General features: G+C 32.2%; 1 protein-coding gene across 1 annotated transcript; it reads right to left on the reverse strand.

Moving 5' to 3' along the window:
- Positions 1–11298: 11298 nt before the first annotated feature.
- Positions 11299–12592, reverse strand: LOC124361505 (ciliogenesis-associated TTC17-interacting protein-like). Its single transcript, XM_046815561.1, has one exon. It carries the CDS (start codon positions 12469–12471, stop codon positions 11473–11475), a length of 999 nt encoding a protein of 332 aa, XP_046671517.1. The 5' UTR covers positions 12472–12592; the 3' UTR covers positions 11299–11472.
- Between the last annotated feature and the right edge of the window lie 219 nt (positions 12593–12811).

Consider the following 12811-nt stretch of genomic DNA (forward strand, 5'->3'; position numbering starts at 1 on the left):
TGTGGGTTCATTAAGTTATGCAATTACAATAAACTATAATGATCAGTTATTATAGTGAATGTGTTTCCTCTACGTAAGTTTTTTTTTAATGGAAAAGACATATTTTGTATACTTCCACATAAAATTTATTAAAATAGCGCTTTCGCCGGTTAAGGCATCATCAGTTTGACATTGTTTACAGACATTATATTATATGTTAACTAGGAATCCTTGGAATGTCCAATACAATCGGTCGAGTAGGTTTTACATGATTGAGGAACACACACACGCGAACACACAGACAAGACACCGCTCGTATTTATATAATACGAGTAGTATAGATATTAATTTTTTATTTTAAATTAACTTTTTAATTAACCTCAATGTTTCTTGTACGCTGCACTGAAGTAAAAAACAGCAAACATTCCTTTCTCTTTTAATAAAAGCGAGACGAAGTAAAAGGTCCGTCTGAACGCACAAAGTTTCTCAGTTACAAGAGCGCCTCTCCATGATAAACACAATCTGGCAACAGAGGTTTTATTTATGAACGTGAGAGTCTTCTTTGTCCTTAAAAACACTTCGTCATTTGTAACTAAAAGAGTAACTTTTTATTATAATTTGAAATGAGAATTTTGTAATCTGTACATCGGTAAAAGCCTACATCATATATTTTTGTATTGTGTTTTTATATTTGCCAGTGAACTTCTGAACTAAAACATTACCCTTATTTCAAAATTTTTAGAATTCTGGTTATCCTAGAGGTTAACAAGAAAAGCATATTATGCTCGCAAGGGCAAAATTATATTTTACAAACATATGCTCTACTTCCACACAACCTAAAAATGCGTTTTGTATTACACCTCATACGATCTACAACCTGCTTAATAAGGCCTATCTCACGTTTTAGTTGTGTTTGTGTATGAATTATATTAGTTTTACTAGTCTTATTGTAGTATTTAGAAATAGATTTGTATACAGAAGAAATACACTCCATGATTGCTGCAATCACTGGATATACGAATTAGACGAATTATAATTAATTTAAGATGACCGAATAGAATTAATTTAATTAATTGGACATAGTAAACAAATATATGTTCAATTCGAACATGTTCGAAGGTGAGAAATTGTATGTTCGCACCTTCGAATTAAATAAATCCAAAAAGTGATTTAGATTCTAAATATTATATTATATTATTGTTCAATTTAATGCCAATTCAAATTAATGCTAAGAACCCCAAACACATTTAGTGCAAGCCTACATTGTAAATAAGGTGAGGATTTTCACAAATTATTAATAAACGCCAAGGTTAGTTTATTATAATACACGGTATAATACATTTCTATATTCTCACATTTTAATAAGAGTTTGTGGAATTAATTTGCTTTAACGTATTATTCATATATTTTGCACCTATATCATCATATTTATTTCGTTTTTTTTTTTTTGACAAAATACTGTGTATATTTTGCTAGGAAGCGGCATTCGGTACTGTAACTTGTGGTAGCGAATATGTCAAGTATTTCTGATTTATAACATTGAAATATATTCTTTAATTTAATTTAATAAAATTCGGATTTAAAAGTAAAGGTATACGAGTGAACTAATAAATTTTAATGTATCGACACGATATATTGTTGATCATAATCCTGTAGTCTGTTCGTATCCTTGTTCGGCCAAGCATCTAAATAAAATTACTTGGGTTTGTCTTTGTTAGGCTTAGTGCCTCCATGAGTATGCACTTTTACTTTAACTGTGACTCAATTGTTAACAGATTTGGTAGCTAGACTAACCAGTCTCTAAACTAGACATCACCTATAAAAAATAGAATTAACAACAGTAGAGATGTGTAAGATTGTTTATTTATAGTCAAGCATGAATCCAGGAGGAAAAACACGTTTATGTAAATTTTCCTATCTGTAGGAACATTATTAAATTATTTACTATTCGTTAATTTCAGTGACAAAACTTACCCCCAGTTACAAAAGTTTCACCAATAAATATTTCGAAAAACACTAATTGTACTGCTAAAAGTGATCACTTAGAAGTTTACTGATTTCAACATCACGGTCGATCCTAAAATTATTTAGGTATTAATTGAACTGAATTAACTGACATTACTTTCTTTGTCAATTAAATAAGACAATGACTTTTGTCTAGCTAGTCGTAAGTTTTAAACCTTTGTGCGTTACGTTTTGTACTTTCTTGAAAATTATGTAACTAAATCCCTGTATGTGCTTTGGGTTCATTGGCCAATCATTACAAATTGGCCTGGCGTTACTGAATGAATCGCACATTCAATGGGTACTCGCAGGACTTGAGCCAGTCAGAGAAGCCAGGGTGGAAAGAAACTTATACGAGCTCGTATAACCTCTATAGACGTCCAGTATTTGACCACAAAATGCGTTTAACTGAACCTGACAGTTCGTGCTCAAAACATTCGAACATCTTTTTTCAATATTTTATGATAGATTTAGATGAATAAATAGAACTTTCGTATTACTAGATAAAATACAGATTGGTTTGTACACATTGTATATGATAGCTGTTTTCTCTCTCTGTTCTCTGCGATCGTGAGCTAAGAACTATTACATGTGTGCTTTGTTTTATGACAATAAATATCGTTCAGAGATAAAGTTTTAGAAATTAAAATAAGTTTTATTTTTATTCAAAGATGAGTTTGTACGATTATTACGTTAACGCTACACCGGAGCGCACCTTTTATCTCAAATACGGTGACTGACAAAGCTGGATTCTTGCTATCTATTTTATAGTTCACAGAATTATACAAGTAATATTTCTGAATAATAAATAAAACTTAAGCTATTATCTAGAGCAGTTAAATTGAAGATGAATTTTAACCCTAGAATATTACTTTTTAAAGTCACGAATTACAAGACTTTAAATACATTTCTACAAAACTATTAAGATAACATTATTTTTCAGCACTTGTAATTTTTATGCTTTGATACTTTTTCCTTATATATTCCAGTGAATAAAATTTAAAAATATATTCCAAGGATTAAAGGATGAAAATTATACATTTATTATTTCATATGCTAAAAACAAATACGGCAAACACGTAACAGTTATTTAACCGCCAGGTTACTATATTTTAAAAGATTGAAAGTCGCCACTTTAAGGGTCTTTATATGTATACCTGACCCTGATTTATATATTTTTGAGTGTCTGACGTTTTACGTTTGTCAAGCTAAGAAAAACTGTACTTATACAATAAAAATTTGCTCTCAGCTACTTGAGGTGTTGTAGCACTTATGTTGTCATTCTGTCAAGAACAACGTTCAATAACTGATGAGCTGGTAGCGATACCACTTTGACTCGAGTAAACCTTGAGATTAGATATATTTGCTCCTTTTACCTACTTAAAACGAAATGCTTTTTGCACATTTTACCAATTATCACATGAAACCATTGACAAAGATTTAAAACCATTACAATTCAAATTGTACCGCTCTAGTTAAACGGTGTTGTCTTAAAGGTCTTCTTCACATTTGTTCACATGATATTGTTCCGACAGACATAGCTTGATTTGTCCAAGATTAGCCAGACTAATCTGCAGACAAGGGCACTCACTATTCCTGTTACAGTTCCCGATTGATTGTGACTACTCGTATTCAGAATCTGGTTTGAAACTCGCGTCGCAAACCAATCGTCCCTTGGGCGGAGAGCTTTAGATGTTGGCAAAGCTGTAGGCAAACCTAATAACTCTTTGAGGCCCGCAACGTACAGAGATACCGGCATCAATTGGATTTAGTTATTTAACCTCTTTGGAAACTGACTTCTGATACATTTGAAATTCGTGGTTGTAACAAACAACGAATATCCGATATAGATATTGGAAGTTACACGATGAATGGTTTACAATTACCCTATACATATTGTGACCCGTGTTAACAAAAACCCGTAGATAGTTAAAGCAAGGAAATATTATGTTTTTGTAAATAATATTAGACTTTAAGTTGATACTTTTATGCCTTGTTCGTGCATCGGTGTCCATATTTGTCTATGCACTACGGCGAAGCTGCCCTTTTTAACAAAAGGGAAACAAAATCAAAACTTATATGTTTTATTTAATTGTTATTACATAATAACCGAACATACTGTCATGTACATATAAAAAACAGATGTGGTTTAGGCATTTAAACTTGGAGCATGGAATATACCAATTTTTAGAAATATTTATGTTTTAATCATATTTTTAAAATTACTATAGTATATATTATTCTATTATGGAATTGCAATTTCTTTATTTGGAAATAAATAAGGTTTTGAATTGAATTGATACTGAACAATAACAAAGTTTCTGTTTAGAGTACTGAATTTGAGCCAGGTGGTTTTTCAAATCTCCGTTATAACTTAACGAGATACGTTATACTTTTTGTTGTTTTATACAACATAATCCTATATTAGGATACATATATATTTGTTCAACTTTTTTTTTCAAAATTTTCAAGTTTACAATGTGAGACGGGCAACTCAATGGGTAAAACTACGTGTAATCGGATGATATTGCGGCGAGTGGACAGTGCGAGCAACAGTGGCTGTGGCTGCGATCAACAACGACCGATTGGCAAGCTGTGGCCAGCTGATCAGAGAGGAAACAGAGAGGTTAAAAGAGTCGTGTTGGTGGAGAGTTGAGAGAATGTGGTTCTACATGACTATTTGAATAAGTCGTGGTGGCTACGTGAAGAACTTCTCAATCGATTTGAGTATTGAAATCTTTTGGAAGAGTGCTGGGTCCTATAGTACTGTCATCAAGAAACCCGCTAATATACAGAGAGTCAAGTGAACCAAAAAAAGAATATCCAATACAAGTTAAAAGCGGAAGTATATAATATAACTATTTAAATTTTGAGTAGTTATGTTGGCCAAAATATACTTTGTTGAAAACAAATATTCTTCAAACTCGCCCGGTGGCCACGTATAGAATTGCTGTTTTCAAAGCGTAAAATGAACTTCTTTCTTTACATACTATACCTCTATTTATTATATGTTTTTAATGTTTTTTGTGGTATAATATTGAATGCGATATAAGTTCAAATATTTTATATTCGGTTTTGTATTATACTTCCTACGAATATGAATATTTTAAAGTAATATTTAATAATTACTTTTATAATTTGGTATATTTAAATACTACCCAAATATTGTACTTTCTAATATGCTATTTGCTTTATTTTAAACTAAGGCAGGTTGTCTAAACTAGAAAAAGTCCAGTGAACTGGTTAGTTGTTGTAAAATAAGTTATATTTCCTTTTCAGCCACAAAGTTTGACAGTAAAATTTGACCGGAGAACTCAAGCTCTCCAACGCTTATTGTGGTGCAAGGCGTGACTTGGCTAGAGATACAGTCGCTGCGGCTTTCCAAGTTTTGTTTCAATCAAACTTTTCACCTACCTCTATAAATTTCATCTTTATGTTGCATAATTTATCCAGGTTTTAATTTAGTTATTTTATATCTTTGGTTCGAATAAAATTAAAATTAAATAGAATTTTTAATATATTCAAAACAAGCACTTGTTTCATATTTTAAAACGTCAATGCGCTCAACTTTAATGAGACCCATTAAAAAACTAAAACTAACTAATTAATTGAACTACAAGAATTACTACTCTTACTACTATTATTTGATTATTCAAGAAGAAAATGTTATCACAACATAAAAGCCACTATATCCCAAATATATTGCAAAATACAATACAATAATAGAGAGTTCTGTGTTGTTTTGTTCCATTTACCCTTAATTACCAACTCCCGGACTAAAAGATAACTCCACTAACGGACGCACTTTGTTCACTTTCCTTTACAAGTATATTAAAAACAAACTAGCAATTATTAATTTATTTTGACATTTTTTATATTTAGATATTGGACATAAATACTTAATACACTCTTTTACGTAAGTTCTAATAGTTGAGATAAAGTTTTAAACTGTTATCAACCGTACTTAAATGGAAAAAGTTGTAAATTTCAAAATTTTACAAATGAAAGTATTTACACGAAACAATATTTAAATACAAATGTGACATAAATTATATAAGGTATTATATTGAATACCTAATAAAACTCACATTGTAGGAAATATCTGAATGGAAATTTCAAATGTTGAAAATGCTAATAATTAAATGTTATGGGGTTGATTTCAAACTTATAGTAATATTTAACTGAGACCTCTTGCGTTGTAGTACCCACTCTAGCTCACTTTTATTATTTAAACACTTTTATTAAAACTAATTAATTGAAAAAAATGTGAATGTGTGGCAAGATATCGGGAAAGATTTCTTATATAGACTTTCAGCTTTACATAAAACTTATTTCTTCATAGGCAGAGTGGGTTGTATTGCGATGTATGTTCAACCATGGATGTTGGCTGAGCGTCGTCGAAGCCTAACACTCTGTAGGCTGACATAATTTCTCTTTTGATTGACGGGAATGTAAAAATGTCTATTCATAGATGATTATATGTCCCTCAACAACTGAGTTGAACCTGTGGCGTACTCTTACCTTGTATAAATATGAATTTAAATTATTGTATTCCTCTTGTAAAATATTCCAATACTTGCGTTTATTAAGTTATTTAAAACAATAGTTCATTTTTATTTTTATGAAATAAATTCATTTGTAATGTGTTTCCTAAAACAATATTCATATATTTTATACAAGAGCCACTAAATATATATTACACTGTCAAACAAATCTCATGGGGGCCGTTACAGCAGACCTATGTATAAATCAGTGGCTGGTTGATTACAAACTATATCACGGCTTAAAATTGACTGCAAAGCCTGCTTATAGTCAGATTTTTTTTATAATTGTATTTATATCATATGACTTTTAATTAATTTGGAAGTAGTTACAGTACAATAGCTAAAAAAACGAAACAAATCTAAACATATATTATACTTTCTCTATACTGAGGAAAACGATAGCATACGATAAGCTTTCATCAACCCCACAACAGAAACGTCGGCGGTTTACGTATCCGCTATCAAAGCTAATATTCCCTGAAACGTATCATGTAACTCGAACAGTCTCCTTGGTTTTGATCATTGTTTCGCTTGAACAATTCCCCTTTTAGTTTACATAAAGTTGTTCTAACCAATAATATTCATTATATTTAACTGATGAAACAAATCAACAGTGTAATTTGTTATATTTATTCTGTAATAATTTCAGGAATAACGTTGAATGGAAGTTAAGTGATTCATAATTTTTAAGAAATCTTTCACTTTTGTCTTGTGTTAAAAAACCGAGATAATATTTTTCTAAAGTATTAACAGTCACTAGCTCAAAACTTTTTTTTCCTTTTCATAGTGGCTGATAAACTTGTACGGGGTAATAATGTGTTTATCAAATAACAACGTGTGACAGAAGCAGAGAGGAAAGCAAAAGAGGTTATGTATGTTTTGTATTTATCTTTATGGTTTAAAATGTGTGGGGCAATATAGTAAAATTTATCAGGTCTCATACATGTATACGTGTATAGTATAATATTATCGAACAATTTTCTTTACTAAGGTACATTAGAAATTAGTACATTAGAAGCATAAATTTATCTATTGTTTTGCTCGTATATGTGTGTGTGTATATATATAATAAAAATTACTGTGATAAAAGCAGTGCAATATACGTAAAAATTACTTGCATATAATATGACACTATAATAACTAACGGTATAATTATCTTAAATTTATTTGTAACATAATTATTATGCATGATTTTCTCTTAAATAAAAGACTATAACAGTTTTAAATTGTGTGACAGAGAATGATCATTATTCGTTTCACAACTGGGAATCGCTGAAGTGATTGTGTCAAATTTCTGAATACAGCCTAATAAGACATTATTTACTTACGAGCTTTGTTGGACTGTGGACCAGGATGAACTGCTTGAATTCTGATGCAATCAATCCTTTTCTGGTGCGAGAGTTCGTTGTCCACCAGCTCACATCAACACTCAATCATTTTGTTTTTGTTTTATTGACGACTTTCACTCGTACTGATTTCGAATCCACCACCTTTTATTTCATATTTATGTAAGAAAAATAGATAAAGCTAAACATTACTTAGCGTTGTGACATTCACATTCATACCTACTCTTAAAAGATATGTATGACTGAAAGCTGTATCTTTTCGTTTCTTTGCCTCGTAGGTTGACGCTAATATGGCCACAATTTACATGTATTATGAGTTATTTTAACTATATCTATATAAAAACATGTGTTATTCGATATTTTGACCTTTTTTTAAAACACTCTCATTTCAACCATAACCACAGTTAGCGTACCTGACTTTCACTACTCTGCTGTACCATTTATCTTCCTGTGTAGCTATCCTAAGGATACAATTAATTTTAATTTCGACTTCTTCCGGAATAGCTCTTGATAAAAAAATCAGGTACGACGCGTTTCTTTCCTTTGCGATGAATCAATATATAAGTAAGTTGCAACCTCAACGACCATCTTGCTAATCCACCTTGTGGGTTCATTAAGTTATGCAATTACAATAAACTATAATGATCAGTTATTATAGTGAATGTGTTTCCTCTACGTAAGTTTTTTTTTAATGGAAAAGACATATTTTGTATACTTCCACATAAAATTTATTAAAATAGCGCTTTCGCCGGTTAAGGCATCATCAGTTTGACATTGTTTACAGAAAAAAACATATGTGTAAAATAGAAGAAACATATGATAAAATAGAATAAAATTTAAAACTAACTGTAAAGACCAAAAACTAATAAATTATAAAAGAATTATGTAGAAAAATATGGTTTACAATTCATAATTTTGGAATGTCTTTTCCATTAAAACCAACTTACTTCCACCAAGGATACAAAGCAGAAAATGAAATCCTCTACGTAAGGTCTAAGGTTTTCCATCGCTAATATCACAACTCATTCCCGCTCTGTTGCAGAATATTTCTGCTCGGTTTTTGTTAGGTGCGGCTAGCATAAGCTACGACCTAGCATCCTGTTCACTCGCCCAGCCCCGTTTCTGATGCATTGAAAGATAAAGTGAAAAGCTTACCAAAATCAGTACTCGTAAGTACTGGTGCTTTAATAAGTGGCTCCTGATATATTCAAAGGCTCGCTGCGCATCCTCTGTCACTCGAATCGCCGCTTTTCCTTAAACAAGGACGTCAGCTGATATGTATGGCTTGAAAATCAATGATAAATGTTCTATACCAGGAAACTGTTCCGCAGAATGTTCGTACTTCCTTTAGATTCTCGGTGACAGGAAGCTTGGCGACAACCTCCACCTTCTCAGTATTGACACAGAGTCCTTTGTGGTCAACTACATACCCCAAGATACGAAGCTCGAAAATTAAAGGTAAAATTTAGTTCATTGTTGATTTAATTTAAATATTTTCACTATCGGGGCATTAAGGCACACTCAGCTGGGACATCGGAAATATAATTTATTCTAACCACAAACGCTAACACGTACCCAAACCCTGATACACGAGTCAGTTACCGTTTCTCTTAACCTGATCATCTTAACCATTAATACTAATATAATATGTTCCTGTGTATGCTACTAACCTTTGAAAAATAATGGCTCAATTTAAGGCTATATTTATGTTCTTTTAATAAGTAGGCTAGGGATCTCGATTTTGAAAATTGCGTGCGAAGCCAGGGGGTAACTGCTAGACAGAAATATTGTTGGATATTTATAAAACATTTATCCATTTCTATAATATTCTAATTCCAATCGTTTTAATATTCCGATAAAATCCTTATTTTTTTAATGAAAACATTAAAAACCATTCTTAATATCAACCCAAATATAGCTGAAGAACTTCCTACAGAATAATAAATACACTAATCACGTAGTATTTTGTTTTCAAATACTCCGACGACACGGAATTGTTATTTATATCATCGTATAAGTTTCGACATATAATTAACAGCCACACAGCAGTTTTCGTACACCATATCATCGCAAATATGGTTATGTGAAATTGCTTATGATTTCAGTTTTTCTTTCCTTTTTCTTCACATTGGACTACACATGGATTGTGCTTTTTAGCAGATTTCTTTGGGAAAGTAAACGTTAACACGAAACATTTTATTGGAAGAAGTAAAAAGGAAATATTTGCTTTGGTTCTTGGTGCTTCTTGGTTCCATGATAGATTAGACGACAAAGGTTACTGACCTGTTTTATTCTATAAGTATTGAAAGGTTATACAATTAAAACAGATGATTCTGTATGGTTTGTGTCGGTCAATCTATGAGATCAGAGGGAAATTAAGTACCGGTAGTTGTTTGAGGATTGGTAATATTCAAACTACACTACAATAACTGTCTAGCTATAATATATGTACTTAAATTACTATACAACAACTGTCTAACTGTAATACAGATAATTTAAACTACCGTACAATAATTGTCCGGTATTGCGGTTCCATACTGACTGAAATTTAGGACATATCATCGGTCAGTACGCACTACCGCGTCTGCCACAGTCAACGAGACCAAGGACCTAATTTACCCGGTTTTTGTACACATTTACAATTTTATCAAGATTCCTTTGGGTCATAAATATGTTTCTTTTGTAGCCATTAACGAAATTAATTTAGAAATAAATACGAAATAAAACTACTCATAAAATGTATTATAGGAGATCTAAATTTCATTTGAATTTGAAATAATTTAGAGGGAGATTCTATCCTTGGATTTTGATTAAAATGGGGCAGTGGTTGCAATCTGAAATTTAAAGTTCAATAGATTGTAATATTGTATTAGTATATTACTGATATTATAAAATACTTTTAATTTGTGATGTTATTTTTTAATCGTGAAGCATTTTGTTTTAAGTGCAATTTTAGAATTGTTGACTGCAGTGTTAATCTTGTTGAAAGAGCAAGAAATTTTAATTTGAAATATAGAGACTTTACAGTTGGAAACTTCAACTTAATCTTTACTAAAGAATTTTTGTTGTAATTAAATTTAGTTTTATAATTTATTTCTCTTTAAAACTTACTTTGTTAATATGTTCATTTTGAAATGGATTATTTTTCATGCTTTAATTTTTTTTATTTTAGCTGCACATTTGAGTAATACTGCTGGAGTCAAAACATAATATTTTATAGATGAGTTAAGTCAAATACTTAAATATTGTTTGTTTTAATTATTGAATTCACTTAATTCGAATTTGATAAATTGTGTGCAAATAATACGGATGGCATTAGCCATCCATTCAGTTTGTGTTCTGAAATTGTAAGGTTACAATATTTTGCTAGTTTACAATCAATATTGTAGACTATTAAAATATTTTTTAAATATTCATAATCCGGATACAAATCGAAGCATATGTTTATAACCATCATAATTATATCAACAACAACGTTCAAAGTTACATATCAAATGCTGTCACATTTCTAAGCTATCCATTAGCTTCTGTTACAGACGTGACCCATTTCAATTACAAGTCTCATTAAGTATGTTTTATAATAAGTTTAACCCTACTGACTACTGCACATCCTCGTTTGTTGGCTGACGATACACACCCTCACTTGATGGTAACAAAGGTTCTTCGTTTTTAACTGGTTCTCTCACAATACCCACGAATTCTGAAAAATAGTCATCAGCGAATGAAACAACGTCTTCTGGCTTTTCTATGAGTAATTCTTTAAGAAAGTCAGCAATCATATCTTTGACTTCCGGCTGGCCCAATAGATACTCATTTATCTGGTTGGTGACTTCTGCTTTTTTCTTGAAGTAGGCTTCAACGTCGGCCTTCAGTTCGGACTCTCCCAGAGCAATCCGCTCCTCCTCCGCCAAGCGAGCTGCGGTCGAGGTTCCCGAGTCTCTAGACCTCAGGGTGTATCCTGTGGTAGACCACGCGTGGAGTATTATCCTTCCAGTCTTCGAGAGGGTTGTGGTCATAATCTCCCTATCTCTCAGGGTCCGTCGAACGCGCACATCAAGGTTCGCACCCCGCTCTACCACGTACTCACACTCACAAACCTCGCCATCGTGGTTAACGGTCTGACATTTAAATCGTCCGAACGACCGAGAAACGGCCAATTTCCGCAGTAGAATTATATTTGCTCCTTCTAAAATCATCCTGACATGAGGTACCTTTTTTATATTTATCTTTTCCCTGTTGGCGTCTTTACCCTGGACTGACTTGAACAATCTGTACTTTTTATCAGAGACGGAGATCCTCAGCATCTTGGAGCTGCCAGGTCGCCGCAGGTGGCGCACTTCCCACTCCGTGTCGAGTGACCGCAGTACTCGACTCTGCACTCGCATCATGATGCCCTGGTCGTTGCTGTACTGATACACACTGAATGTATCCAGCTCCCCCATTTCCACTGCTACCGTCAATGTGTCTACCTGCCGCCCCTCCTCGTCTACCAGATCCAGAATCTCCTCGAACGCAATTTTGGTGTCGTTCCTGGGCATCACGTACAGTTTGGTGTCGTCTATATTCCCAAGTTCTGAATCTAAATGTGTCTTATTCATTTTGAAAAGCAATATTTTCTTGTTCTTCAATAATATAACTATCCACACGTTTTATAGAAGATAAAAAATTGACTCACCTGTTCATAAAGCAGATAAACAGTTCTAAAATAGTTGCAGTTTTAATTAAATATTGTTGAGTTGAAAACAGCTGATTTAAACATTATGAATATTTTATACCATATCGTGTCCTGGAGTAAGCAGTTAAGAACTTTAAGATATTTAATAGATTCCTTAAAATAATTCCTTAAATCTGTTTATTACAACATGTCAAAATGTTGTAACTTTATGTAGTACACTATGAGTGTGAAATGATCACGATATAATTTAAACAGTCCGAGAA

This window comes from Homalodisca vitripennis, chromosome 4, assembly GCF_021130785.1.
Source record: "Homalodisca vitripennis isolate AUS2020 chromosome 4, UT_GWSS_2.1, whole genome shotgun sequence".
Taxonomy (NCBI): Eukaryota; Metazoa; Arthropoda; class Insecta; order Hemiptera; family Cicadellidae; genus Homalodisca; species Homalodisca vitripennis.